The sequence below is a fragment of the Sphaerodactylus townsendi genome, linkage group LG08 (genome assembly GCF_021028975.2).
Source record: "Sphaerodactylus townsendi isolate TG3544 linkage group LG08, MPM_Stown_v2.3, whole genome shotgun sequence".
Taxonomy (NCBI): Eukaryota; Metazoa; Chordata; class Lepidosauria; order Squamata; family Sphaerodactylidae; genus Sphaerodactylus; species Sphaerodactylus townsendi.
The window spans coordinates 68,306,879-68,332,299 of record NC_059432.1 but is presented as its reverse complement, the minus strand read 5'-3'; the positions used below and the strand labels follow the sequence as shown (position 1 = coordinate 68,332,299).

At 41.9% G+C, this 25,421-nt stretch overlaps 1 protein-coding gene across 1 annotated transcript in view; it reads left to right on the top strand.

The window, feature by feature from the left end:
* Nucleotides 1-17,825, top strand: part of EFHD1 (EF-hand domain family member D1) — a 33,345-nt gene extending 15,520 nt beyond the window's left edge. The window contains exons 2-5 of the mRNA XM_048506437.1: nt 6,898-7,045; nt 13,760-13,894; nt 16,183-16,572; nt 16,633-17,825. Coding sequence (XP_048362394.1) covers nt 6,898-7,045; nt 13,760-13,894; nt 16,183-16,317 — 418 coding nt within the window. The 3' untranslated portion in view covers nt 16,318-16,572; nt 16,633-17,825. The remainder of the gene's footprint in view (nt 1-6,897; nt 7,046-13,759; nt 13,895-16,182; nt 16,573-16,632) is intronic.
* The last annotated feature ends 7,596 nt before the right edge of the window (nt 17,826-25,421 follow it).

The window sequence follows — 25,421 nt, the reverse complement described above, 5'->3', positions numbered from 1 at the left end:
GTAACAGAGATGGATATTTGTGAATGTTTAGGGTGACAACTCAATATAGCTGGTATTAAATAAAATGTGTGTGTACAAATGACCAGTCAGTCAATTTTCAATTACAACAAAAACAAAACAAAATATCACAAAATAATGAGTGCAAGCCCTCGAAATCCCCAGAGCTCTTCATCAGGTTGGATGGTTTAAAAAGTGTGTTGGGTCATTCAGTTGATGATGGAAGAATCTCAGTCTGCAGTTGGTAGCTTTCTTTTAAAACGAATAGAATGGTGGTGGGTCCAAGGCCCCTTCCGCACACGCAAAATAATGTGTTTTCAAACCACTTTCACAACTGTTTGCAAGTGGATTTTGCTATTCCGCACAGCTTCAAAGAGCACTGAAAGCAGTTTGAAAATGCGTTATTCTGCATGTGCGGAAGGAGCCCAAGATACATTATAGTCTCCTAGAATGAAGAAGCAGAAAATTGAGTCTCTTCCTTTGAAAATATAAAAAGCAACAATTAGTCCAAAAGCTGTCAGGAACACCCAGGTCCTTGTAAGGCCAAGAGCAGCAGAAAAGCAGGTTAGTCTTGGAAGAAGAGCATCTCTTAATTGGTGTTTGTTTATGGGGATTAGAGTCCTTCAACTATTAGGTAATGCTATCCAGTTTGGCTTCTATTAATTTACCACTTGTTGATTTATCCAAAATTATTTTTTAGATTTGTGTATGTAAGGCCTGTCACATTAGCACCTTACAATTTCATACTATTGTCACTGATATTTTTCATGGTTTTTAGCTCTGTTTTCAACAAGAAAGATGTAATCAAATCCCCTAGAAGAAGCTTGAACAAGAATGGTAGATTAAAAAAAATATATTTCACATAAATAATTCATTTTATTCTTCAGGAGCAAAGGAGGCACTAACAAAGAGACAGTGTGTTCCTTGTATTATGACTGTTTTCCTCTTTAACACTGCTTGTAACATTGAGAGGTACTTGCATTTCTTTCTGTAATTTCACACCTTCTTGACAAAGAGGTAGCATCAGTTGATATAGGTCTGGAATGGCTATATATGGGGCATTAAAACATCTTCTCCATTTGCAAAGAATGTTGTAGTCCAGCTATATTATGCAAGCTTCACTCTATGCAGGAATCTGCACCAATCTCTTTTTGGTCTGGAAAAACAAGTTTGCTTTTCTCATTCCACACCCACAGACTGGATTTAAAAAAAATATCTCAGCTCTACTTCTCAGGACTTTGTAAAGACAAGACCTTATCTTCTTTTGTGCTATTCAGCTGTTTCATCTGCTGCCTGAGTCCTGCTGAATTGAGAACAGACTGAGTATTCTGTAGCCACTTAGTTTATAGAGGCTGAACAGTTTTGGAAAACTGCTTTGAAGGCTGGCTTGGGTACAGTGCACTGAATACCTATTGTCCCGCAAGGGCAGTGCCTTGCTTTGCCATCTCAGCCCACTGCTGGCAAGACCCACTTTCTCACAATCCCTGCTTTGTACTGCTTGTGTGCTAGAACGACAGATACGTGAGACTTGTTATGATGGATGTGGATCCCAAGTACAGTTAGTTAACCCCTGTGGGGCTACCATTTTTCTTGCAAAATGTCCTTGTTTGACAGAAGTACCCTAAATGTCATCCAAAGTGACAGATGGTATTCCTTTCTTGGCTAGTGCCAAAGTAAAATCCACTTTCACAAACACAGCCTAAGTGGCAAGAGAATTGGATTTCCAGAGATGTATTTATTTCCAAAATTTGTACCCTGCCTTTCAACCCCACCTGGGCCACCAAAAAGGGTAACAGTAAAATAGACATCATTAAAAATTTAAAACCAAAATGAATATACATATGAAAAATTCAGAAAAACAATAATTTAAAAGGGCAAGAAGAAAGGATTACAGAGGGAATGTCTGACATGCCCCCCCTTCCCCACAGTTTTCACTTGATTACAGAAGAGAGTGGCAAAAGGGGCAGAAAAATATCCTTAAGGAGAGAGTTTCATAATTTTGGTGTCATGACTGAGAAGGCCTTCTCTTGAATTTCCATCCACCTAATCTCAGGAGAACTTGAAAAACAGCCTTGGAAGGTATCAGTGGTGGTTTATATGGGAGTAAGCAATCTTTGTATATTGGTCCCAAGCTGTATAGAGCTTTAAAGGTTAACATCAGCACTTTGAATGGGAACCAGAAACAAATTGGGAACCAGTGCAGATGGACCAAGATAGGACATAGTCCCTATGACCTAGTCCAGTCAACATTGTGGTTGCAGCATTTGTTACTAGTTGAAATGTCTGAACATTTTTCTAGGGTAGCCCTATTTAGAGTGCATTGCAGTAGACAAATCTAGATGTTACAAGGGCATGCATCACAGTGGCCAGATGTTTTCTGCCTAGGAAAGGCCACAGTTGACTAACTAGTCAGCCTGGTAAAAGACACTCCTGGTCACAGCTGCTACCTACTAATCCATTATTAGGTCCCAAGTGCCTTCAAGGAAAGTGCAGCCCTATCCAAAACAGGTGGTGACTCCTTAAATCCTAGGTCATATCTTCTGTCTAGGAGTAGCACCTCTGTCAAGTTGGGATTAACCTTCAGTTTACTAGGCCACACCCATCCTAAAACTGCCTCTAGGCACCAGTGCAGAGTTTCCACAGCCTCCCTGGCATCCTGTGGAATTGAGAGATAGAATTGTGTACCATCCATGTATTGGTGCCAACCCAGGACAGATCTTTAGATCACCTTATCCAGTGGTTTCATGTGAATTCTGAATGCATGAAGGACAAGAGAGAGCCTTGTAGGACTTCATATGCCTAAATCCAAGGGGCTGTTCAACAGTTCCCCAGCAACACCTTATGAAACCTGCCTTCCAGGGTAGGACTTCAACAGAGGTGGGATCCAGCAGGCTCTCACAGGTTCCCAAGAGTAGGTTACTAATTATTTGTGTGTGCCGAGAGGGGGTTACTAATTGGAGATTTTGTCACGTGATTTTTGCCTTAGTTACACCCCTCCTCTACTCCTCAGCAGTAGCGCACAGAACTTGAAGCAGTCTAGCAGGAGGTAAGCCGGCGTGCGTGGCAGCCGGCGTGCATTCATTTCCTGCCCAAGGACCGGCGCAGCGGCTGCATCCTTGCCACAGCCCCGCTCAGCAATGCCCCGCCCCCGGATTGCCCCACCCAGCCCCATTGGCGCTACGCCACTGTTTGAATCCCACCACCATGGGAACCTGTTACTAAAATTTTTGGATCCCACCACTGGACTTCAACCACTGCAAAATAGTGCCCGACCTAAAAGTCTGTCCAGAAGCATACCATAATTGATGATATTGAAGGCCATTGAGAGTTCTAGGAGAATCAGCGAAGGTGCTGTCTTCTGTTCATCTCCTTGTACAAGCTGTTCACCTGGGTGACTAAGACTTCATTGGTCCCAAAACCACACTTGTAACTAGATTGGAAGTGATCCAAATAATCTACGTTATCCAGGAATCCTTGAAGTTGTCCAGCCAGTGCAGCCTCTCCTCGAACATGGCAATCTTGATTCATTTCTCATATCACCAGAGGCACAATGTTATATTATATTAGGATGTGTCAAGAAAGCACTCAATTTAAGAGAAACTTAAATTCTAGAGTTCTAGAGTTTAACTAGCTGCAAGTTCAGCCAGGTGCAGAATGTTTTTTTGTAATTGCTTATCTTCCAGGACATGTTCTTAGGTCAACTCTGAGAACATTGGATGCAGCTGAGAATCTTCTAGCTGGGATGGGTGAACTATTCATTTGTGTTGGGAGGAAGCAAGTTGCTCCAAACCTGGAAGATTTGGTCAGGGCAGCCCGAGTACTGGTTGAAAGGAGTCTCCAGCATTTCCCACAGAGTCTTTTGAGTAACAGCGATTCTTCTTAACACTTGTTGCCAGAGAGAATTTTGCTTAAGCTTTGAACCTTAAGGTCTAAAGAACAACTACGCTATGTAGGACTTCAGTGAGTGTGTAGAGAGTGATCTATGTTATTTTCTGTGTACTTTTCATTTCCAAGCTGTAATTCTGCTTGATTTTAAACATCTTTCTAATTTTCTCAGTAAAGCTCTAGTTTGCTTTTTAGACAATATGAGCATATTAACCAAACCCTAAGTGCTTGGTTATGTTACTGACCGTGGCTGGACTTTTGCTGCTACAGAATTAAATGTTTTAAATGCTATTTTTCTACGTCTGGTCCAAGCATTGGTTGTTGTTTTGGGGTTTCTAATGGGGAAATGGATATATGTTAAAGAGTTAGTGGCATATATTTGGGTCTGTCTCGTGTGTGCGCTATGTGCTGTCAAGTAATTTCCAACTTAATACAGCCCTATGAATTAATGACCTCTGAAGTATCCTATTGTTGACAGCCTTGCTCAGGTCTTGCAAACTGAAGACTATGGCTTCCTTAACTGAGTCAATCCATCCCATGTTCAGTCATCCTTTTTTCCTACTGTCTTCAGTTACCTGCCTTATGGCGTTTTTAATAATAAAAAGCTGTGGCAAATAACATTTGACCCTCACTGTTCACCATGGAACATGTTCTGCAATGTAGATATAATGAAAACTTTCCTGTGTTCTTTCTGATGGTTCTTCAAACATTCCTCATTTAGAACAGTTCTTTCCAAATATCTGGTTGTACCCAGATATCAAAAGTCTCATGAGCATCTCCATATTGAATGAAGTATCTATAAATTTGAACACCATTGAAAAGATATCTTACAGCCCTTTTGAAAGGAACAGTTCTGCCTTGAAGATTGAAGTTGGAGTTTTGACTAGGATCTCCCCCCTTTCCAAAAAACACCCCCAAATACCGGAGAACTGCATTATACATTCAGATGGGTAGTCTGTCAGAGCAAAATAAATCAGGAGCCTGGTGGCATCTTGAAGACTAACAAAATTTATTCCGGAGTAAGCTTTTTTGTGAGTCAGAGCTCGTTTCCTCAAATGCATGAAGTATTTATTATTATGACTTCATTAGGCAAAAGTATGTATGCTCAAAGCTGCAGGGAACAGAGAGGTGAAAGTTGGTGTGATACAATTAAGAGAAGCCTTTAAAACAATATCCAATCAAAAGAGTAATCAGTCTACTTTTGAATAGATGAGAACCGCTCCCATCTGTTGTTAGGCATATGAAGTAGATTTAACAATAAAATAGGTGTAGTCCTGGGTGAACCCTGCCATAAAGATGCATGATCCAATTAGAAAAGTATGCTGGTGTTGCTGAATTTATTAATAATTGTAAAAGGTGGGTGTGCAATGATATTAGCACCTATTGCAGGTAAGAAATAGGCCCTTATTAAAATTTAGTGGGATAGTATTAAATGTCTTAATGAATGCTAATTCAACTATTTCTCATTGAATTCTATAGGAGAATAGTAATTGTCGGGTCAGCAGCAAAATGCCCTGGAAAACTAAAATATTCAATCACTGGTTACAAAATATTGTCATTTTAAGCATCAGCTTTCTGCCCATTTATTTTATGCAAGGAGTGAACTGTTCATCCAGTCTAGACAAGAATATTGTTGACACATTAGAGGGGTGAGCAAGTAAATGAGCTTGAGATGATCTATCTGATTTTAGTAGATCCTGTTATAGTTATTCTGTTATAGGACAGAATTGACATCTAGGTTTGTTGGAGCGCTAGGTTCCTCAGTTTGTATTTCTTTTAGGTGATACACTGTTGTGAGAATTTTTTGATCAGAGGCTATCTGTGAGCAAGGAAAAATCTGCCACCCTAGTCTTGTTGAAGTTAAATTCTGCAGTATCCGAAGAAGATGCTTATTATCTTAGGTGCTGTGTAACAGAGGCGGGATAATGTTGCTGCAGTTGTCTCATTTGTGGGCCTCCTGGAGGCACCCTGTTGACCACTGTGTTGCTGGACTTGATGGGCCTTGGTCTGATCCAGCATGGCCTTTCTTCTGTTCTTAGGTTCTTATTGAAGCCTGGGCTGCGGCTTGTTAATAATGGGTTGGACAATTTGAACTATGAGCTGCAAATGATAACCAGTAGTGTTCTGTAGTTATCTCCATTGTAATTGTCCTCTATCAAGCTGTTTCTGGCTTTGAGTGGATATTGCAATACGAATGTTTACCTGTTTGTAATGCTAGATTGTGTACAAGGTATTGCTTGGTGTGTTAACAGGTGATAGTTGGAAGCCACTGGACTCCTGCTTTATTTTATGTTGTCCTTTATTTTTCAGGTTGTATAGAACACTTGATATTATGTCCCTTTCCACCAAAAGAACGCAGAAGATGTTTCTGCCATATTTTCCTGGATCTCCTTTGTGGTGGAATGCTCCACCAGGATGCTAGTGCTTGCCTCCCCCTCCAGTTTTGTTCTCTCGCAGCGTGTAACCCCTTCATCATCATCATTATTCCTTGCACTATTAAATGTGGTACTTGGGGGGGGGGGGGACAGCTATTAGCAAGACTTACCTTTTTCCTATAGTTGGGCCTACCATTTTTTCCCCATTCAGTAGGCTCTTCGCTGCTGCAGGAAACAAAATGGGGGGTGCAACTATAGAAAAAGGTAAGTTTTGCTCATAGCCATTTGGGGCAGTATGAATGTTCTTTTTGAAAGTACGACGTTTAATAGTGCAGGGAATAATGATTTTGACAAAGGCAACACTTAAATAAGATTGTTAGACACTGCACAAGAATCTGCACTACTTCGAAATGCAGAGGCATGCTGCTGCAACTTCCAGCACAGCACACATGACCGCATTTGGTTCTTTTAGAGGAAAAGGGTATAATTCACATGAATTTCCAAGCATCTTAAATAGACGTGCCTGCTCTGGAAGTAACTAGATTGACCTATGTTATATGTAGAGAGGAACCTATTGCCCTTACAACCTGTTGGTCAGCCTTTTATTTATGTCTTATGGCATCTCTTCTTTTCCCTTTAGGTATGACTCGGGGAAGGATGGTTACATTGACCTTATGGAGTTGAAGCTGATGATGGAGAAGCTTGGTGCTCCTCAGACTCATTTGGGCTTGAAGACCATGATCAAAGAAGTAGATGAAGATTTTGATGGCAAACTCAGTTTCCGTGAGGTAAAATCCAGCACAACAGAAATACAATGCAAAAATGTTTCTGGAGTAAGAATACAAAAGTTTGCTGTCATACAGTGCTCTGTCCCTGGCATAAATTTGGGTTTCTTTAACCTCCCTCATTGAGTCAGATTGAAATAAAAGGTTGGTGGGGCAAGTGCACGTCCCTGTGGTGGGGTGGCTGCCTGTATAAAGTAGCCATTAGTTCTTAATTAGCAAGCCAGACCAACACCCACCTGGGCTATGGACCAGTTGTATGCTAACTAAGCACTTCTGTAGTTACTTTGCAAAGAGCTGTCTGCACACTGTGTCATCAGCTTTTACCACTCGCATTATGTTTTAAATCAGGTCTAATCTGTTTAATGAAGTGGTTCCATTTTTGTTTCTGTAGGGAACTTGAGTTTGTGGAACACCTTTAGGTATTAATGCAGCTAGATAGAACACTTAAGTCTGAGGCTTATGATCAATTTTTTATCCATACCAGAGGGTCTTCAACACAACTCTGCAACTTCACTGCCAGACTATGTAAGAGCCCTGTTTTAAAGGTGCTAAAAAGCCCTAATTCAAGATAAGAGCTTTGCTGTAATTATTGCAAGTGAATACTATCATGAATATCTGTCTTCGTGACAAATGGGGCTGTCGTCATCTGGACCTGGATGGGGCTATTGCAGTAAATAGAGCAGTGGTTCTCAACCTTCCTAATGCTGCGACCCTTTAATACAGTTCCTCATGACCCCCAACCCTAACATTTATCCATTTTACAGATGGAGAACACTGATGCAGAGAGTCTTAGGTGACCCCTGTGAAAGGGTCGTTCGACCCCCAAAGGGGTCGCGACCCACAGGTTGAGAACTGCTGAAATAGAGCAAGGGATTGGTGCAACAAAATGATGCAGCTTAAAATTACCCATGAACATTTTCATAATCAAAATATGTATTTTGGAAAGAATTTTATGAAAACTTACCTTAGATGGGATAGAAGTGTTGGAAATGTAGATGAAATTTGGCCATTCTCTCAAACAAATATAGTACAAAGTTAAGACCTTGATGCAATTTAGATTCACTTTCACTTTCCCTACTGAAATCCTCTTTATATAATCAGGCTGATAATTGATTCCATGGTGAAATTTGAATGTTTCATGCAGTTCCTTTATTCAGTCCTATCAACAGGGGCCAGTTTAGACGTTAGCTTCTTAATAAAAAGAAACAGGTAAAGACCATTTTTGTTTCAGTTAGCATTCTTGGAGTAATCCCTCCTACCCCGCTTTGATTGTTGTTTTAATGTATTGCATATGCTTTAGTTCCTGTTTTTCATATAGTCCACCATTATTTGTATTAGCTTGTTTGTAATCTGTACAGACCAATCTAACAGAGGAATCTGCTATTGATATAAGACGAGAGAAGATGTTCATCCTTTCACCTTCCCTATTGTCACTTCTCCCTCAGAAATTCTCATGAATCAGACTTCCACATTTGATGCACAACATTCATAGAGGGAAAACTGGTAGAGCCACGAGGTATCAGAGTAGAGGAGGAGGGGCAGCTAATTTAGGTCTTCGTAAGGTTTCCAGATTTGTGATCCTACTACTAGATAGTTAAACTTTAGCTTCTTCCCCCCTCCCCCCAATGATTACAGATAGAACCTGCTCTGGGATCTTGTTTGTCTTTAATCCAGTTTCTTACAGCAAAAAAAAGTGTTCTCAAAAGTCATTTAGGTTTTATTTTTATTTTTTAGTTGGAGGAAATCTAAGCAAGGGGAATCTGAACAGAACCTACTTTTGACAATGAATAGTTAAATGCTTCATTGGGCTTGGCATGTTGCATGAGCAAAAAACCAAAAACCCAGTCTTGTGATTGTTGTGCCCTGGCCAGGGGCTGGGAAAGGACTGTGTCATAGAAATAGAGCACCCTGCTTTGCATGTTGGAGGTCCCAGTTCCAGTACCTGCCATCTCCAATTAAACCAGCGCTTGCTGCAAGTTAGGATAAATATTGAGTTCAGTGGACCAATAGTCTGACTGTGTTGAAGGCACCTTCCTATATATGGGCAGAGCAAAACACAAGAGCATCTTTCTGTCTATCTTGATCTCATGTATCTATGAAAGGAGATGATTGATCTGACATTAAACATAAAAGAAGTTAAAACTGCTAATCTTGACATTTTAAAAATAAGCCTCAGGAAGTAGATGAACTATGTGATTTAATGCTACTCAAAGGAGCTCCACATAGAAATACATGGGCAGCATACAGATAGAACTTTTCTAGTGGTGGTGACTCTTATTATCTTTATGCACCAGGCCAAGGCTTTTGACGCAAGGATTCCATCTTTTCAAGCTGTTTTTAATGCTCTACTTCTAGGCCGAGGACTGGTTTTTTTAACATCATTTTAGGGTGCTGAATCATTTGGTGCTGTTTTTAAATCTCTGTCTTGTTGTTCATAATTTCTTGTAGTGTTATTCTTATGATTTTGTTGTATTGTTTTGTTTTGTGAGCTGCCCTGAACCGGTGTCTGGAGAGGCAGCATATACATTTTCTAAATAAATGAACAGAGTAGCATGGTAGATATTTCCAGTGTAGTCTCACATAATGCTTAAAGGCATGTTCACTGGAATAGTGTGGAACAACTGATGACATGTTGAGGGACTCTTGACAAATGGCAGAGGTCAAAATTAACTTTTTAAAAGCAACCATTGCAAAGGCAAGTTTGAATAACTAAACACTGAAACTGGAACAAGGATGTGAAATAATACCTTGGGGGAATTTCCATTCCTTCTGTTTCTCTCTAAGAGAGTGCAAAACTTTTGGAATCAGTGTAAAAAATCAAGTACCTGTAAGAGATGATTGCCAGCAACGTCCTATAAGAATAAAACAGAGCAGGTAGTGGAAAACAAGCAAGTTTCACAATGAACAGGACCTCCTAGCTCTTTTCGTATATCACAAACACATTTTGTTCATGATGAGAACCAGCCCTGTTTATATTTGGGTGGCCATTCATCCTCCATATCATGCATAGAGCCAAGATGGAAGATTCCTGGTTTAGGAGGAGCGCAGTCGAACCGTGGTTTGGTGTGATGTCTAAATTGGAGTGTTTTAACAAGCTGCAATTTGTTTTTTGCGAACAAAGCCCTTTGTAGAGTATGAACCATGAAAGTATTCAGATGTCACAACCAATTGTGATGAGACACCCTAAATCAAGGGTCTACCTCTAAATCTCAAGTGCACAGTGAAGGAAAGGAGGAGGCGGGAACAAAGGAACATATGATAAATCAAGCGGAGTATCTGGTTGCTGCCCACCACACTTTTGCTAGCAGGGGCACATAGAGTACGACTTGAGATGAAAATCTTTGCTGGAGGGCTGTATAGTACAAGAGGAGGTGGTCCTTTAAGCACCCCAGCCTTAAGCTGTTTAGGGCCTTAAAAGAAAGAACTGATTTTTGATTGGGAACAGACATGCAGCTGGTTGGCTTAGCTACTCGCATTGGAGTGGCATGAAGTTTCTTTGCTCTCTTTCCAAAGAGCACAGAGTGGCTGTAGAGTTGGAGAAGCCCTGATTCAACGCATTATGTTTGTGGAGTATATTCTGAAACCTATAATTCCACAAACCATGTGCTGAAATTATTTGTCATTTGTATAGAGCTCAGTCCCTGTGCCTAGATGATGGACTTGGCAGTTTGCATGTATGATCTGTTCCCAGCTGTTTAATGAGTCATTCCCACATGCTGACAGTGGACTGTGTCAGCTGGTACAACAGCATATTTTCCTGTTCTGTCAGCCAAACAGGGGAACCTGCCCAGATCTGAGGACTTTGTCTCGTTCCCCCACAGTGGTCTAATGTTCTCTGTATTGGAATGGTATTAGATCTCAGAGCTGCATCCAGGTGGTAATAGGCATGTTGGGAAGCTTACTTGTAAGTGTGGTATAGGACAAGAAGCAAGGATTATTTGACTACTGTTGATCCAAACCAAGGTCCTGAAAGTCTCAGATCTTCAGGGGGCTGCACTGGATTGATTGCACTTATACCGGGAATGTTTATCCAGCTAGTTGACTTCTTGATTGGAATGTTTATCCAGCTAGTTGAACTTCTTATTTAAATCAATCTAAAGCTTTTTGGCAGCTGCATTTACCTTCCAAAGAGAGACCCAGTGTAGGGAAGTGGATCGACCTAAGAACCTGAAATCAAATCCCATTCAGCCGTGAAACTCACCTGGGTAACCTTGAACCAGTTACACTCTCTAAGTCTTAACTCCTGAGTGATTTTGAAAATAAATGGAGGAAGGGGGAGAACACTGCCCTCCTTGGAGGATGAGAAACATAAAGATGTTGGTTGTATTATTAGTAGTTTTCAGTCATGAAGTACATTTTTACACAAGCTTATCATTAAAAGATTGCCAGACTTCTTACTTGCACCAGGCTTCTTTCATCAGTATGACAAGGCATCAGTAGAACTTGGTAGGGAAAATACCTATGTGGCAGAGCATATGATTCCTATGCAGAAGGTCCCAGGTTCAGTTCTCTTTGTCTCTAGTTAAAGGGCAGCTGGCCCGAGAGAGCTATGCCTGAGACCCTGGAGAGCCACTGCTAGTCATAAACAGCATTAGGCTTTATGGATTAACGGTCCGACTCCGCTTCATATTCTTTAAGTTTTCAAAGGAAACTTCAGTCAGTTTCTCCCAGCATGAGGAATGAAACGAGTATCTTGGAGAGAAATACAGGGGTAGGGTGTGATCGCCAAGTCAGAGAGCCATTCCCTCCACTGCCACCCCCTTTTTGGCCTCTGTGATGAGTAATGGCTATGTCAGGGCAATTGTCTCAGCTCAGATTCAGCTCAAGGGCCTGTCAAACTCTGTTGCTGAAAAATCAGTTGGGTGAATACACACATTTTACATTTGGAGCTTGAAAACAGCCAGAAGTTTGTAATCTTCCCCACCCACCCTCAGGAGACTTGGAGTTTTTCGAAACTTCTCTTTGAAAAACTACATTGCTAAGCGGGCGGGGGGCGGGGGGGGGGTGCGCTTGGGAACAAAGAGTTCTGCCAGATGCCTCACTTCCTCATGAAAGGAACTGGATGTGGTTTCTGGCATCCTGTGACTTTGCTGTCCTCTAGCGAAAAAATGCAAGTTTGCACAAGATGAACAGTGAAATCAGTGCCAGCAACATGGTGGGTGGGAACTTTAAACTTGAATGTCCTAAATGTGTCCTTTTATAAGATCATTGCTATAACCCTGTTCTGTATTCCATGCTTCAGATTATGATGTTATGCCACTTAGGATTTAAATTTACTTCAGAATATAATTTGGAACTGTATTGCAAACAGAAACGCATGATATAGAGCATTTGACTTGAGTTCCTATCTGCAGTGCTTCTGTGCTGTTCACCTAAAGAAGTATTTTGTGGCATACCTCAGGAAGATCTTATGACAGTGAATGTTAGCACACTTTGTGATCCCGTGGGCTATTATTCCACTATGTGACAATTTTTAAGTCCCTTGAATAAAGCTTGTTATAATGAGTCACAAAACAAAAGCGGTATCTTCTAACAATATGGTACAAGTTTGAAAACTGATGTCCTTGGATTTTCTACCAAGCTTTGGATGATCATGGCTTGGTCTCAGGCCCCTTCTGCACATGCCGAATAATGCAGTTTCAATCCACTTTCAATGCACTTTGCAGCTGTGCGGAATAGCAAAATCCACTTGCAAACAGTTGTGAAAGTGGATTGAAACTGCATTATTCTGTATGTGCGGAAGGGGCCTCAGCTGAGAAGTTGCACTCTAATTCTCTAGTGTGCTACAACACTTATGTTGAAACACCTTGAACTTCTTATGAACCTGTGGGGTTTCTGGTATTTGAGGTTGAACAACAGTGCTACGCACAGATGGCTAAAGGATATTGCAAAAACATAATTTCGAGTCAGTTAAGTTGTATTGACCAGGCCACTCTTCTTAATTGAATTCAGTTCTGCTTTGAACCCTGGCATTCTGCTGCTAATTTCAAAGCATTTTTGTACTTTTCCTCTTGAAACACTCAGCTCTATATCATATCCTGAGTTTGTACAGAGTCACCCATATATAACATAATTAATTTGATGCAGCCAGGCTCTAAGACCATGAAGTATGCAGGTTTAGGACTAGCTACCAGACATTAGCAGACAAAATTAATGCACTGTTGGAAGGAAATCCAGGTTCAAAGTGAAAATCTGTGAAAACAAAAAGGTGTAAAAAAATTGTTAGAGGAACAGAATAGTGGCCAGGAAAAAGGGCAGCAAGCTTTTCAGACCAACTGCATAAAACCTTTCACCTGCATTTACAAGGTCTTAGTACCTGGTTCTCTGGTTCAGGCAACTTTCCTTAAGTGCTGGAGGGTAATTTAGCAAAGAGAAATGGGTAGAGCCAACAGATCTTATGGCATTTGAGGAACTCGGCCTGAACTGGTATTAGCCAGGACAGTGCAAGCTGAGATAAAGGACTTAAAAAGCATATACTAGCTTCCCTATAAAATCAGGATGGAGGGCTGTGTTTATTGCTAAACATCCTGATTACCTGGAGCAATTGAAGTGTTCTTTAACTGTAGCCAAGTGATACTCTGAATAAGAATACAGTTTTGCCTGTGATTTTTTTCTAACACATTGCATGATCCAGTAATGAAAATTTAGGCTTGTATGTTGAACTCATCCAATTACATTTCCTAAGTGATTCTTTTTCACTCTTTCTTTCTTTTTTAGTTCCTTCTCATTTTTCACAAAGCTGCAGCTGGAGAGCTTGAAGAAGACAGTGGTTTGATGGCTTTAGCTAAACTCTCTGAGATTGATGTTGCCCTTGAGGGGGTAAAAGGAGCCAGAAACTTCTTTGAAGCAAAGGTAAAAAAACAAAATTAGAACTTTGGGAATGGAAGGAAACACAAGCTTACTGGAACTTCACAAGTTTTTTGCAGTGTAACCAGCTAGAACACAAGTTGGCCTTCATACTATGAAGCATTTCTTATGGAGGGATTCATAGGATTTTATGACAAGCCATGTTCTGTTTTGCACTGGCAATAGAACACTCAGCTACAGTGTTCCTGGCAGGGAGGTATCTCTTATTATCTTTATTCTTATTATCTTTGTTACTGCTCCAGTGATCTCTGTAGGAAGAAACATCAGGTGTATTTCCATCCTAGCATCACGTTCCTCCTGTATTGTACACATAACATGCTAGTTTGTGCACTCCTCTCATCTTTACTTTGGAACTAATTGGTCAAAAGTTGTCTTGGAGGGGATTTTGAATTTATGCCACCAATTCTTTCTGACCCCAGAAAAGAACTCCCCAACTAGAAAGAAATATGTTAATAGGGATCCAAAGGTGCGAGCCTTTTTCCAGTCTTTATCCTGTTTTTACCAAGATGTTGGATTGGGGAAGGGGCAGCTGTGTCCCATCTCTCAAGGTGAAGAGATGCTCATGTATTGTGAGTATATCTAGGTAGCAAATGTGTTTTGTTTTGTTTTATTTTATGGGGTTCAGGGGTCTCCATGACCATGCCTGCAATAGCTCTTTCTTTGTCCTGCTTGGGCTTACACAGCCTCAGAATTGAAGAGGGGAGTGGGTTTTGCAGCCCCTGGTTCTTCTTCCTCTCCACTGGGTCTCTTTTGTACAGCTTGGAAAGAGAACCCAGCTTCCACCTCACTGGCCTGCTTCTAAGTCCCTTATGAAGCAGTTGCAGTGGGCTGCACAGGCTCAGCCAATTCCTCTTGTGACAATGCACAGTCTCATGTGACCCCGGGAACATTAGGCCGCACCTCCAGCCTCTTTTCCCTGCCCATTGGCCCCGCTTAAACTTCCAGCTGCCGTTGGCAGTGTTTGAAGTGGGGCCTTACAAGGCCCATAATGCTGTTCTCCTGGCTGGCTTGGCAGCTGGTGGATGTGGTTAAGTTCTGGCTTTCAAGGGCCCATACTGGGTTATTGCTGTTGGTGCAGTTCTCCCTGTTGCCAGCACTGTGGGTTCCCTAGTGGGCATCCTATGACTCCCAGTGAAGCCTGGGGCTGGTTCTGGCAATGGGGGTGGGCCCACTCCTGGACACATTTGTTTAATATTCTCTGTGATTCTACCTGACTACAGATTGTTCCCAGATAGCATGTACACTCAGTAAATAAAATCTGATATTTGGTCCAAGAGGAAATTCTTGGAGTGATTCTCCCTTACAATGCAAAGGTGAGGGACAGGGAAGAGCGAGCCTCTTTTCTCTTAGGCATGTACCCATGCATGGCATATCCTAAATATGGAATATTTAGACTGACTTGGAATACTTTGTCCAGTATTGAGACTTTTCCAATCGTGATATGAAATACTGTAATTCTGTAAGTGGTGGACGCAAGAAGATAGGTTTAGGATCAAACGCTTAACATTGATGCACTGGACTCCATGCAGTGTGTGTGTGTATTGGTTGGTCATATAATGGCCAAGGTTAGGGGATTCATCACAATGTATACCTGCTGACTTTGACAACTTTGGTAGTAAATCTCCACATTGTGTGCTCAGCGGAAGATACAATTCTGAGTCAGGAGAAGTTGAGCTGAAATAGAAGATTGGATCAGTCAGGTTTACTGAATACATATTTGGATTCCTGTGCATGACTACAAAATAAGATTTGGCATGTATATGGAAGGTCATGCATTCTCTCAGTTTAAGGTACTGTGACAACTATTCTTCCCTTCCAGTGAACTATCCACCCAATTACACAGGTGACTAGCTCAGGCTAATAGAAATTGACAGACAGACAGATAATATATTCCTGGTGTCTGATCAATAAATGATTTCTGTATTTTTTTAAAAATAAAGCAAAGTGACCACAAGCTTTGACTGCACGTAACCATATTTGTGAAGATTTGGAACCAAAATAGCATCTACTTCACACCAAGATAGCTGGCTCCAGTCATCCCATTACAGACAATTGAGCACATTAGATGGACAGGGCTGGCTGTTTTTTTATGTCATTCTCTCATGTAGCATTAGGTAGAGAAATCCAACACAAGATATCTTTTAGCGGGGTTGGGTTGTTATGGATTTCCTCAAGAAATTATGCCATCAGGCCTGCGTAATAATTCACCATAGCTAAGTGGTCTTGGAGAAGTGACAGACTTCTTTCTTTATATTTCTACCACTGCATTACAGGTCCAAGCATTGTCTTCAGCCAGTAAGTTTGAAGCTGAGATCAAAGCAGAGCAGGATGAACGGAAGCGAGAGGAAGAGGAGAGGAAGCACCGCAGAGCAGCTTTCCGAGAGCTGAAGTCAGCCTTCAGTCAATAACCGAGGCAGTGTTTTGCCACCTACAACTGTTGTACATTCTTACAAGCTGTGCTGTAGACTGGACACCCACCTCAAGAGGACCTGTAATAGATGAAGCTCTTTTTTCAAAAAATGAACATCCAGCCAAGCTGCTTGAGGATATGCCACACAGCATAACATTTGTTTCATTCTGAATGCCAAAAATGGTTCAGGGGACCCCATCACTGTAATGGGCATGGCCTAGAACAGGGGTAGGGAACCTGCGGCTCTCCAGATGTTCAGGAACTACAATTCCCATCAGCCTCTGTCAGCATGGCCAATTGGCCATGCTGGTAGGGGCTGATAGAATTGTAGTTCCTGAACATCTGGAGAGCCGCAGGTTCCCTACCCCTGGCGTAGAAGAATTAAAATAGTCTAATGCTGAAGTCTGAGGGAAAATTGGAGCATCTAATAAGTAACAGTGGTACTAAACAAGTACATCTTGGTCAGAAAATACGTAGAAAATTTCAGCTTACTCTTTTTATTCTGAATGTTCCTGCCTTATAGTTGTATAACTTCGTTAGGGTTCCTTTCTGTGTATCTTTTAGCTCCTTAATTTCCCCAAACCATTTAATGCTTCCAAGGGACCAGGGGCTTCTTTTAGATGTAAACAGTATTTCTTTTGTGTGTCAGACCCGTGCCCTAGCAAGGAGGCTTCTAGAGCAGTCCCATTAGTGAGGGTAGGGGGAGTGCCTTTTTAAATAATTTTGCTCTGAAACAATTCTGTTCAAGGGTACAAGCAGCCACTGACACCTTTTCACACGTGCACATAAATGACTGCTCTAAGCAAAAAAAATTGTCCTATTAATAGATTGTCTGATTCTGCCTCTCTGGTCAAATTCCATTGCATCTTTGGTGTTGGGTACACAACCTCTTTCTGGTTTAAGTGGAAGTAACACATCTGTCAGTAAAGTGGATAAGTGACATGGCCCATCAATTGTCCAGCTCTGGAAAACTTCTACCCTCTTGTGGCCATGTGTGAAAAAGCAACTATTTAGCGTTTTAAATTGAAATTGCCAGTTCTTCTTGGCAGTATTTCTGCTTGGAAAGGGAAACAGCATTTAGTTTCCAAAACAAGGAATTGTCATGTTAATATTGTCCAACTAGCTTGAACTATATTCAGAACTGACGTGTATGTATGCGTGCATATATACAAGAGGAGGATGTCAATTTCTTCATCAGTTTTGTTTTCAGTTCATGTAACACATACCATAGTTAGTTTTTATTTTCACTTGAGTTTTTAGCTTCTTACACTGTGACACTAAACTGTGAGTGTAGAATAGTAAAAGGGAGTCCATCTTATATTAAACATTGAGTGGAAGAACTGCTAAACAATTAAAATTTTATTTGCAAGGCCATAGATTATATTTGATAAAAAAATCACACTTTTTAGCTTAAAATATATTTATAATAAAGGTTTTTACAAAGTTTGAATTATTTTTTTCTCTTCTGTTCCATAGTTATACAAATAAAACATTTCTAACTTGCCAGATGCTGGTTTGAAATCTTTTGTGCCATCTTGTCCTTCAGAATTTTTTTGTTGTAGTTCTAGATCTCGGTTCTGAGAAATGTGTCTGTACTTCATACTGAAGTCAATAGTTTTAAGTTCTAGTACTTAGTATTTTGACAGTACAAAATGATTTGTATGACTCACGATTTACTATTCTAATGCCTATGGGAGCCACAAATGCTGTTCCCTGAAAATGTTAAATAACCATATTAACTTTTACCAAGATTGGCCATAGTATGGATTGGACAATTTTCTGAGGGCCCTGCCTGGTTTCACTAGAGACTCAAGTTGCTGGGACAGTGCTTCTGATAGGCTTCTGTAAAATAATTGGGGGACGTGTGATTATAGGTGAATCAGTGTGTCTCAGCCTAGCCTAACTCTCTGGATTACTGTGAGGATAAAATGTAGTGTAGGAAGAGATTAGGTATGCCATTTCAAGGTCCTTCAGGGAAGGGTGTAAGGAACAAAAAGAATAATGCATAATATACTTAGAACCAGATATTAGCCTAGTCATTCTAACAGCAAGTCAGGTAATTTATTTTCATGTGATGTTTGGATTGGGTTAGGAATCTTTGAGGGCCTGTGGTAGCCCTAACTTTTATCCTCTCCCCAAGTTTCCTCTGACCTGTCCAAAGGCACCTTAAAGAACAACAAACTTCTATTTGCTGATGAAGATTGTGTGATCTATCTGTAACAACAAACCTTATTCTGGCACATGAATCAGAGCTTGTTTCATCAAATGCAGAGAAGTGTAAATCCATTTGCCAATTTATGTACACTACAGTAAGATGTGCAATGGGGGGAGATGTTAGAAAGAGCAGCTGGTTAAAAACAAGATCCAAAGGATAATCAAATTTACTCGACATGAACTGTGACATTCTCCCAATTACTGTTAGACAGTCAAAAGTTAGACATACAGTGAGAAGATATAGAAGTACTAGTGAATAATATCTGTAAAGTGTGGGATATACGAGGTGTCAGCATCTACAGTGAGTAAAAATGAACTGGCCTGTTCCTAATTGTGAACTGTGTGTTCCTTTGTGCACATTGTAGTGGCAGTTTGATTGTGACATAGGTCCAAATATTAGTTTTATTTTTCCTTTTGGTAAAATTCTTGGTGACCTGACTCGTCGTGCCATTTTTGGAGCCCTTGTGGAGTTTGAAAGGTATTGTGTAAGAGACTGTGTATGTATGGTGTTTGTGACTGTTGTTTTAAGCTAAGACAAAGAATTAGATCTTGTGGAAAACCTCTTCTGATGGAAGGGATTTCTGTCAGTGGGGTAGCCCTTCCTTGTCTGCCTGCTCCTGCAGAAGCCCAACATTTATTTGTTTATTTATTTATTTACAATTTTATTTTCAGGCTGCCTTTCCGCTCGATGGGATCAGGGCAGTTTACAACAATAGAGTAAAACACGGGACTGTACATTGTAAAAGGAGCCATGAAGTCAATTCCTCACTAAAAAGATTGAATTAAAGGAAGAGGGAAAGGAAAGGTGAAAAGGAAAGAAGAAAGGGGAAGGGGGAAAGGGAGGCAGTTGAGATGTAATACAATTTCTGCCTTCAACTGTAGGCCTGGCAGAACAGCTCTGTCTTACAGACCCTATGAAACATTCGATCCTACAGGGCCTGGGTCTCATTTGACAAGAGTTTTCCACCAGGCCAGAGCCTGGGCTGAAAAGCCCATGGCCCTGGTTGAGGGCAACTGGATATCTTTCAGGCCAGGAATCATCAACAGGTTGTATCCATACAGCAAAGTACTCTCTTAGGGGTGTATGCAGGGGTGATCTGTCAGTGTTTTGAAAGTTAGTATGAAAACGTTGAATCTGACATGGTATTTCACTGGTAACCAATGCAGCTGGCAGCTCTGGATGGATGTGTCCAACCGTGATGTCCTGGTAAGGAGCTGTGTTGCTGCATTTTGAACTAGTTGGGGCTTCCAGGTCAGTCCCAAAGGCAATCCCACGTAGAGCAAGTTACAATGGTCTAGAGGAGGCTGTTGCATGGATTACTGTAGCTAGGTCAGGGCGTGACGAGTAGGGGGCCAGTAATCTGGCCTAGTGTAAATAACAATTTGACCACATTTGTGACTTGAGCCTCCATAGACAAAGAGGCATCAAGTATCATACCTAAGCTGTTGACTGTTGGCAAAAATGTTAGCTGCACCCCATCAAGAGCTGGAAGGTGATTAGTCCCCACCAAGTCTCTGCGACAGCAGGACTGCTGTCTTCAACGGATTTAGTTTCAGCCAAATCTGCTTCAGCCGCTTCTCCACAGCCTCCAGACAACTGGCCAAAATATCCAAGGCAGTGTTCAGCTAGCCACCTACATCAACAGGTACAGCGGGGGGTCATCAGCGTATTGGTGACAGCCAGCCTGAAACTCTGGACCAGCTGGGCAAGGGGGTGCATATAGATGTTAAACAGCATCAGGGAGAGGGTTACTCCTTGTGGGATACCACACACCAACAAATATTGTGGCGATGTCCTCCACGCAGCACCACCCTGTGTCCCCTGCCCTGGAGAAATTAGATCAGCCACTGTAAGACTGTCTCACGTATCCCAGCACCAGCAAGGTAGCAAACCAGTAGATTGTAATAGACTGTGTCAAACGCTGCTGTCAGATCAAGCAACAAAATGCTCTTTGAAATGTTACAGCTGGGAAGCGGGGGCAGCCCTATTCTGCAGCAGGTGGAGGGAATGTTCAAGAATCATCTGACTTCCATCAGTGGAAATTTCAACTGGATCCAAGCCAAAGTTCTCAAAACTGCCTTGCCCATTACAACTGCCTTCAAAAATATATAAGTAGGAGGAGATAAATTATGAGGACACCCAAAAGTTAATTACAGAGGAAACAAAGCTTCTTCTGCTGAATTGTACATGGATCAGCAGCTTTTACTTTCAGCACTATTAATATGAGTATAGGTTCTGTTGCTCACATTAACTTGTTTTCATTGCCACCTACTGGACGATCTCTAAGCTAATTAAAAAATGTTACTCCCTCACTAGAACACATCGCTAAATGTTAAACAAGGAGTAATGAAATAAGAAATTCAAGAATGAAAGGGGGTAGCGGAGGCAAAACAAGCTTCCTGTTGATTTATCTCTGTAAGAAGTTCCAAAGTCTTTTGCTGGAAGCTGCAGAAATTATTTGCAATATACCCACTGTAGCTATGTGAATCATGGAATCATAGAGTTGGAAGAGACCCCAAGGGCCATCAAGTCCAACCCCTGCAATGCAGGAACAAACAATCAAAGCACTCCTGACATATGATCATCAAGCTCCTCTTTAAAAACCTTCAAAGAACAAGACTCCACCACACTCTGAGGAAGTGCATTTGTTGAACAGCCCTTAGCCAGGAAGTTTTTCCTGATGTTTAGGTGGAATCTCTTTTCCTTCACCTTGAACCCATTATTCCTGGTCCTAGTCTCTGGAGCAGCAGAAAACAAGCTTGCTCCCTCACCAACATGTCATCTCTTCAAATATCTAAATATGAATATCACCTCTTAACCTTCTCTTCACCAAACTAAACATACCCAGCTTCCCAAGTGTCTCCTCATAGGGCATGGCTTCCAAATCTTTTACCATTTTGGTTGCCCTCCTCTGGACCTGTTCCAGTTTATCAATATCCTTCTTGAACTGCGGAGCCCAGAACTGTACACAATATTCCAGGTGAGGTCTAACCAATGCAGAATACAGAGGTACAATTACATCCCTCGGTCTTGAAACTATACTCCTATTGATACAACTTTCTTGGCTGCCCCATCACACTGATGACTCATGTTCAGTTTGTGGTCAACTAAGACAGCCAGGTCCCTTTCGCATGAAGAACTCCCCTGTTTCCTAGAACATCTAAACTTCCATGAAGGGTAACTACTATTCCAAAAAAAAGAAGAAAAAAAAGCTCAAATGAAGCAGAATGATCTAAAATTAGTAAATTCTGCTCTGGAATAATTTATTAGATATATATCCCACTTCTGAAGCAGCTTTAGGATGGAGGACAATAAAAAAAACTTTTCCAGAGCAAGTCAAAGTGTGCATCCCCCACCCTTTCATTTGAGTAGAATACTGTGTATAAAACTCCTAGATTTCAAGAAAGAAAGTATTTGACAGCATTAGGAATAAATTGTGATTTCTTTAAAATGGCAGCAGAGTGCAAAGAAGTGGACTGATTGCTCCAGTATTGTCAGTAACTCTTCTTATTTAATCATGGCAAATCAAGGATCATTCTGTATTAAGTAGTGTGAAGAGAGTATTTCATGGTTGGAAGAATCATTCAGAACATGTGCCTTTCTGCAAGGTGTGCATTGTCTTTTGTACTTGTCATTTTTTCCATGCTGCTCAGATCTGCTGTGCCAGTCTTGGACTCACGAAATCTAATCGAAGCAGTTCAATTGATGAAGATAAGTAAAGGCTAAATGCCAGTGGAATAGCTGTTTGCAGAGAAAACTAAAAGAAGTCTCTTGTGATATATTAAAGACAAAAAGATTGATTGAAGCATAGGTTTCACCAAGTGAAAATCAAGTTCATCAGATGCATAATGCATGATGTAGTGGTTAAGAGCAGGTGGATTCTAAACTGGAAAACCGGGTTTGATTCCCCACTCCTCCAGCTGAGAGTGGCAGAGGCTTATCTGGTGAACCAAATGTGTTTCCGCACTCCTACGTTTGTGCTGGGTGGCCTTGGGCTAGTCACAGTTCTTTGGAACTCTCTCATCCTCACCTATCTCACAAGGTGTCTGTTGTGGGGAGAGGAAAGAAAAGGAGTTTGTAAGCCACCTTGAGTCTCCTTACAGGAGAGAAAGGTGAGGTATAAATCCAAACTCTTCTTCTAAATGAGGAGTTATGGGCAACACCTTGATAGGGCTGCATTCCTGCATTTCAAATGATACTGTAAGATGTACAGGTGGTTGTTGAAGTGTAGAAAAATACTCAGGACAAAGAACTGCCATCTGTAAGGAATTCCATAGAGCAGAAATAAAAGGCTTTGCTGGTTGAAAGACCGTTTATTCAGACATCTTAGAAAGCTCACATTACCGCAGTGGCGGAATGAAGTCTTCCATGAACCCACAGGTTATAACTTTCTCCATCACATCCCCTCGGTTTCCCCGTCCCATTCTCATGGGAGCGGCATGCTCATCTCTCTCCTGTGAGATGGAGGCCTCCGCCAGAGAAATGCTTAGCAGCCGATTCTGGCCCATCGCAGCCGAGCCCTAGGAATCTACTCAAGAGCCAGCGGCTATGCTGAGAGTCAACACCATTGGAAAACCTTTACACTCTGCTTCCTAAACACTTCTCCCCTGGTTTGTGTGTAGGAAGGTCTGATGGAAACTTAGCAGAAATAAGGAGGGAGCGTTAATATTTTTTCTGGAATACACCCATTGTGAGTTATAACCAGAGGAATACCCCACCCAGGAAACCAAAAGTATTTACGCAAAAGCGTTTGTGGATTTAAAGCGAGAGTCCAGGATGAAAGCGTCAATTTCATAATGCTTGTGGCCATCAATTATAGTAGGGGTATCTCAGGAGGTCGTGCAAGGCATCGAGGCGGGAGCCTCCTTGAGCAAACTGGAATGAAGACAGGATGGACATTACTTAAAAAAAATTAGGCAGCTCTAACCGGGCAGTAACATCATTAATCGCAGCCGTAATTCTAAAAGGTCCCGCAGAATTTTGCCCAGTTTTGAATATTTATGCCCGTCTCTGAGGTTTTAGTGGACAAGTAGACCCAAGCCCCAACAACATAAAGGGAAGTCAGACCCGATGTTTATCGCCTGAACTTTTAGAGATCTTTAGCTTGCTGCAAGGCAGTCTGAACGTTTTCACCCCTCAGCCAGAGATGAAATCCACTGCTGGAATTCTGGAGGATGCAAGCGCCTCCAGCGGGTAGTTAAGGGCAATGGTGGGAAGAATGACGAACCACAATAAAGGGTTTTGCATATACTGCTATGAGCGGCATTTGTTATAGGCATATTCCATAAAATGGAATTGTCGCACCAGTTGTCTTGGTGATAGTTGGTCTTAACAAGCATTAAATACTGTTCAAAGAGTTCTGTTAAGTCGCTTTCTGACTCACCGTCACTTTGAGCGATGGTAAGAGAAGTGACAACTGCAGGGGTAGCTAACAAACCCAGGAAGCTTTCCAAAATTTTGAAGCAGAAATGAATTGGGGCCCGTAGAGTCCGGACACCACCTTGAGGGGAGGAATGTGGAAGCTGATTATATATGTTGAATGAACAGCAGCCAATTTGGGAGGCCGGAAGGAATGGAGAGTGCAGGGGATGAAATAGGCTTGTTTGGAAAACAGGTCCACCACCACCACACAAGACTGTGTTCCCTGGCTCTCCGGTAAAATCCGTAATAAAATCCATTGAGATGACTTTGCTTCCCAGAGGTGAGGAGGCAACGGGAGAGGTTTTAACAGTCCATAGGGCTTTCCGGGATGGATTTGGCCTCCCGCACAAACAGAGCACCCCTTGATATAAGCCTCAATGTCTTTAGCGTAAATGGCGCCACCAGAAGTGGCCGGCGGGCTAAATGCAGTGTCTTGAGAAAGCCAAAATGTCCCAGCTGGCTGACGTCATGGCAGGCCGAGAACCTGCTTGCTTGAAGGGGAGACGCGATACCAACAATTTCCCTGCTTCCAAGCACCATTCACTAAAGAAGCGCGGCTGGGTGTCACCTTCACTCCGCCCGGCAGCTCATGAAGACCGCCTCCTCGAGGACTTCCGCCCGGGAAGGGGGGAGACAAAGGCTAAGGAACTGAGCGTTGGAGGAGGAAGCCCGGATGTCTGGGATCGGTGGCAGCCAACCCAGTTGGGAGGAGAGGACAGTGCGGCGGGATGTCACCGTAAAGACAGCTCCACCCAGGAAAGCGACAAGCGCATCCAGCCAGTTTGTTGGTTTTTTCGGGGAAAAAATGGACAGTGAAGGAAAAAAAAGGGAAAAAAAATGCGGCCCATTGCGTGGTTATTTTGCGGGTACTTTATTTTGAAGGGGAGTAGAAGAGCAGCTAAGTACTTGTGATCGGCCAAACCTGGAAGGGTGTTTTAGCCCCCCTCAAGCCGAGTGGCATAAAGTGGAAAGTGCTGCCTTGATGGCAGCGGTCTCTTTATCTACGGTCCAGTTGAGGTTCTGGCGGAGAATTTTTTTGGATAAATAAGCTGCACGGAACAAGCCTACCATTTTTTATTTCTCTGCAATAGGAGGCTGCATGGCGCCTTGTCGAAACATCCACGTGAACCACGAAGGGAAGGTCACAAGGTGAAGTGTTTTAAAGACAGGCTACCATTGGTGAAAGCGATTTCTAACAGCTGGAAGGCTGTTTGACGATCTTGAGACCAAGGAGAGGCGGGCTTGGCAGCTTGTGAGGAGTCTTTACGCTTTAGTGCGTAATAGGTCTGTGAGTGGAAGGGTCCAATTCAGCAAAACGGGGTATAAAGTCACGATAAAATTAGCAAACCCTAGGAAAGATTGCTTAGCTCTTTCCGGTTGGTAGAGAACTGGCCATTGCTGGACTGCTTCAGCTATAGCAGGATCCATTTTTAAACCTTAGGATGAGATCCTGTAGCCTAAATAGT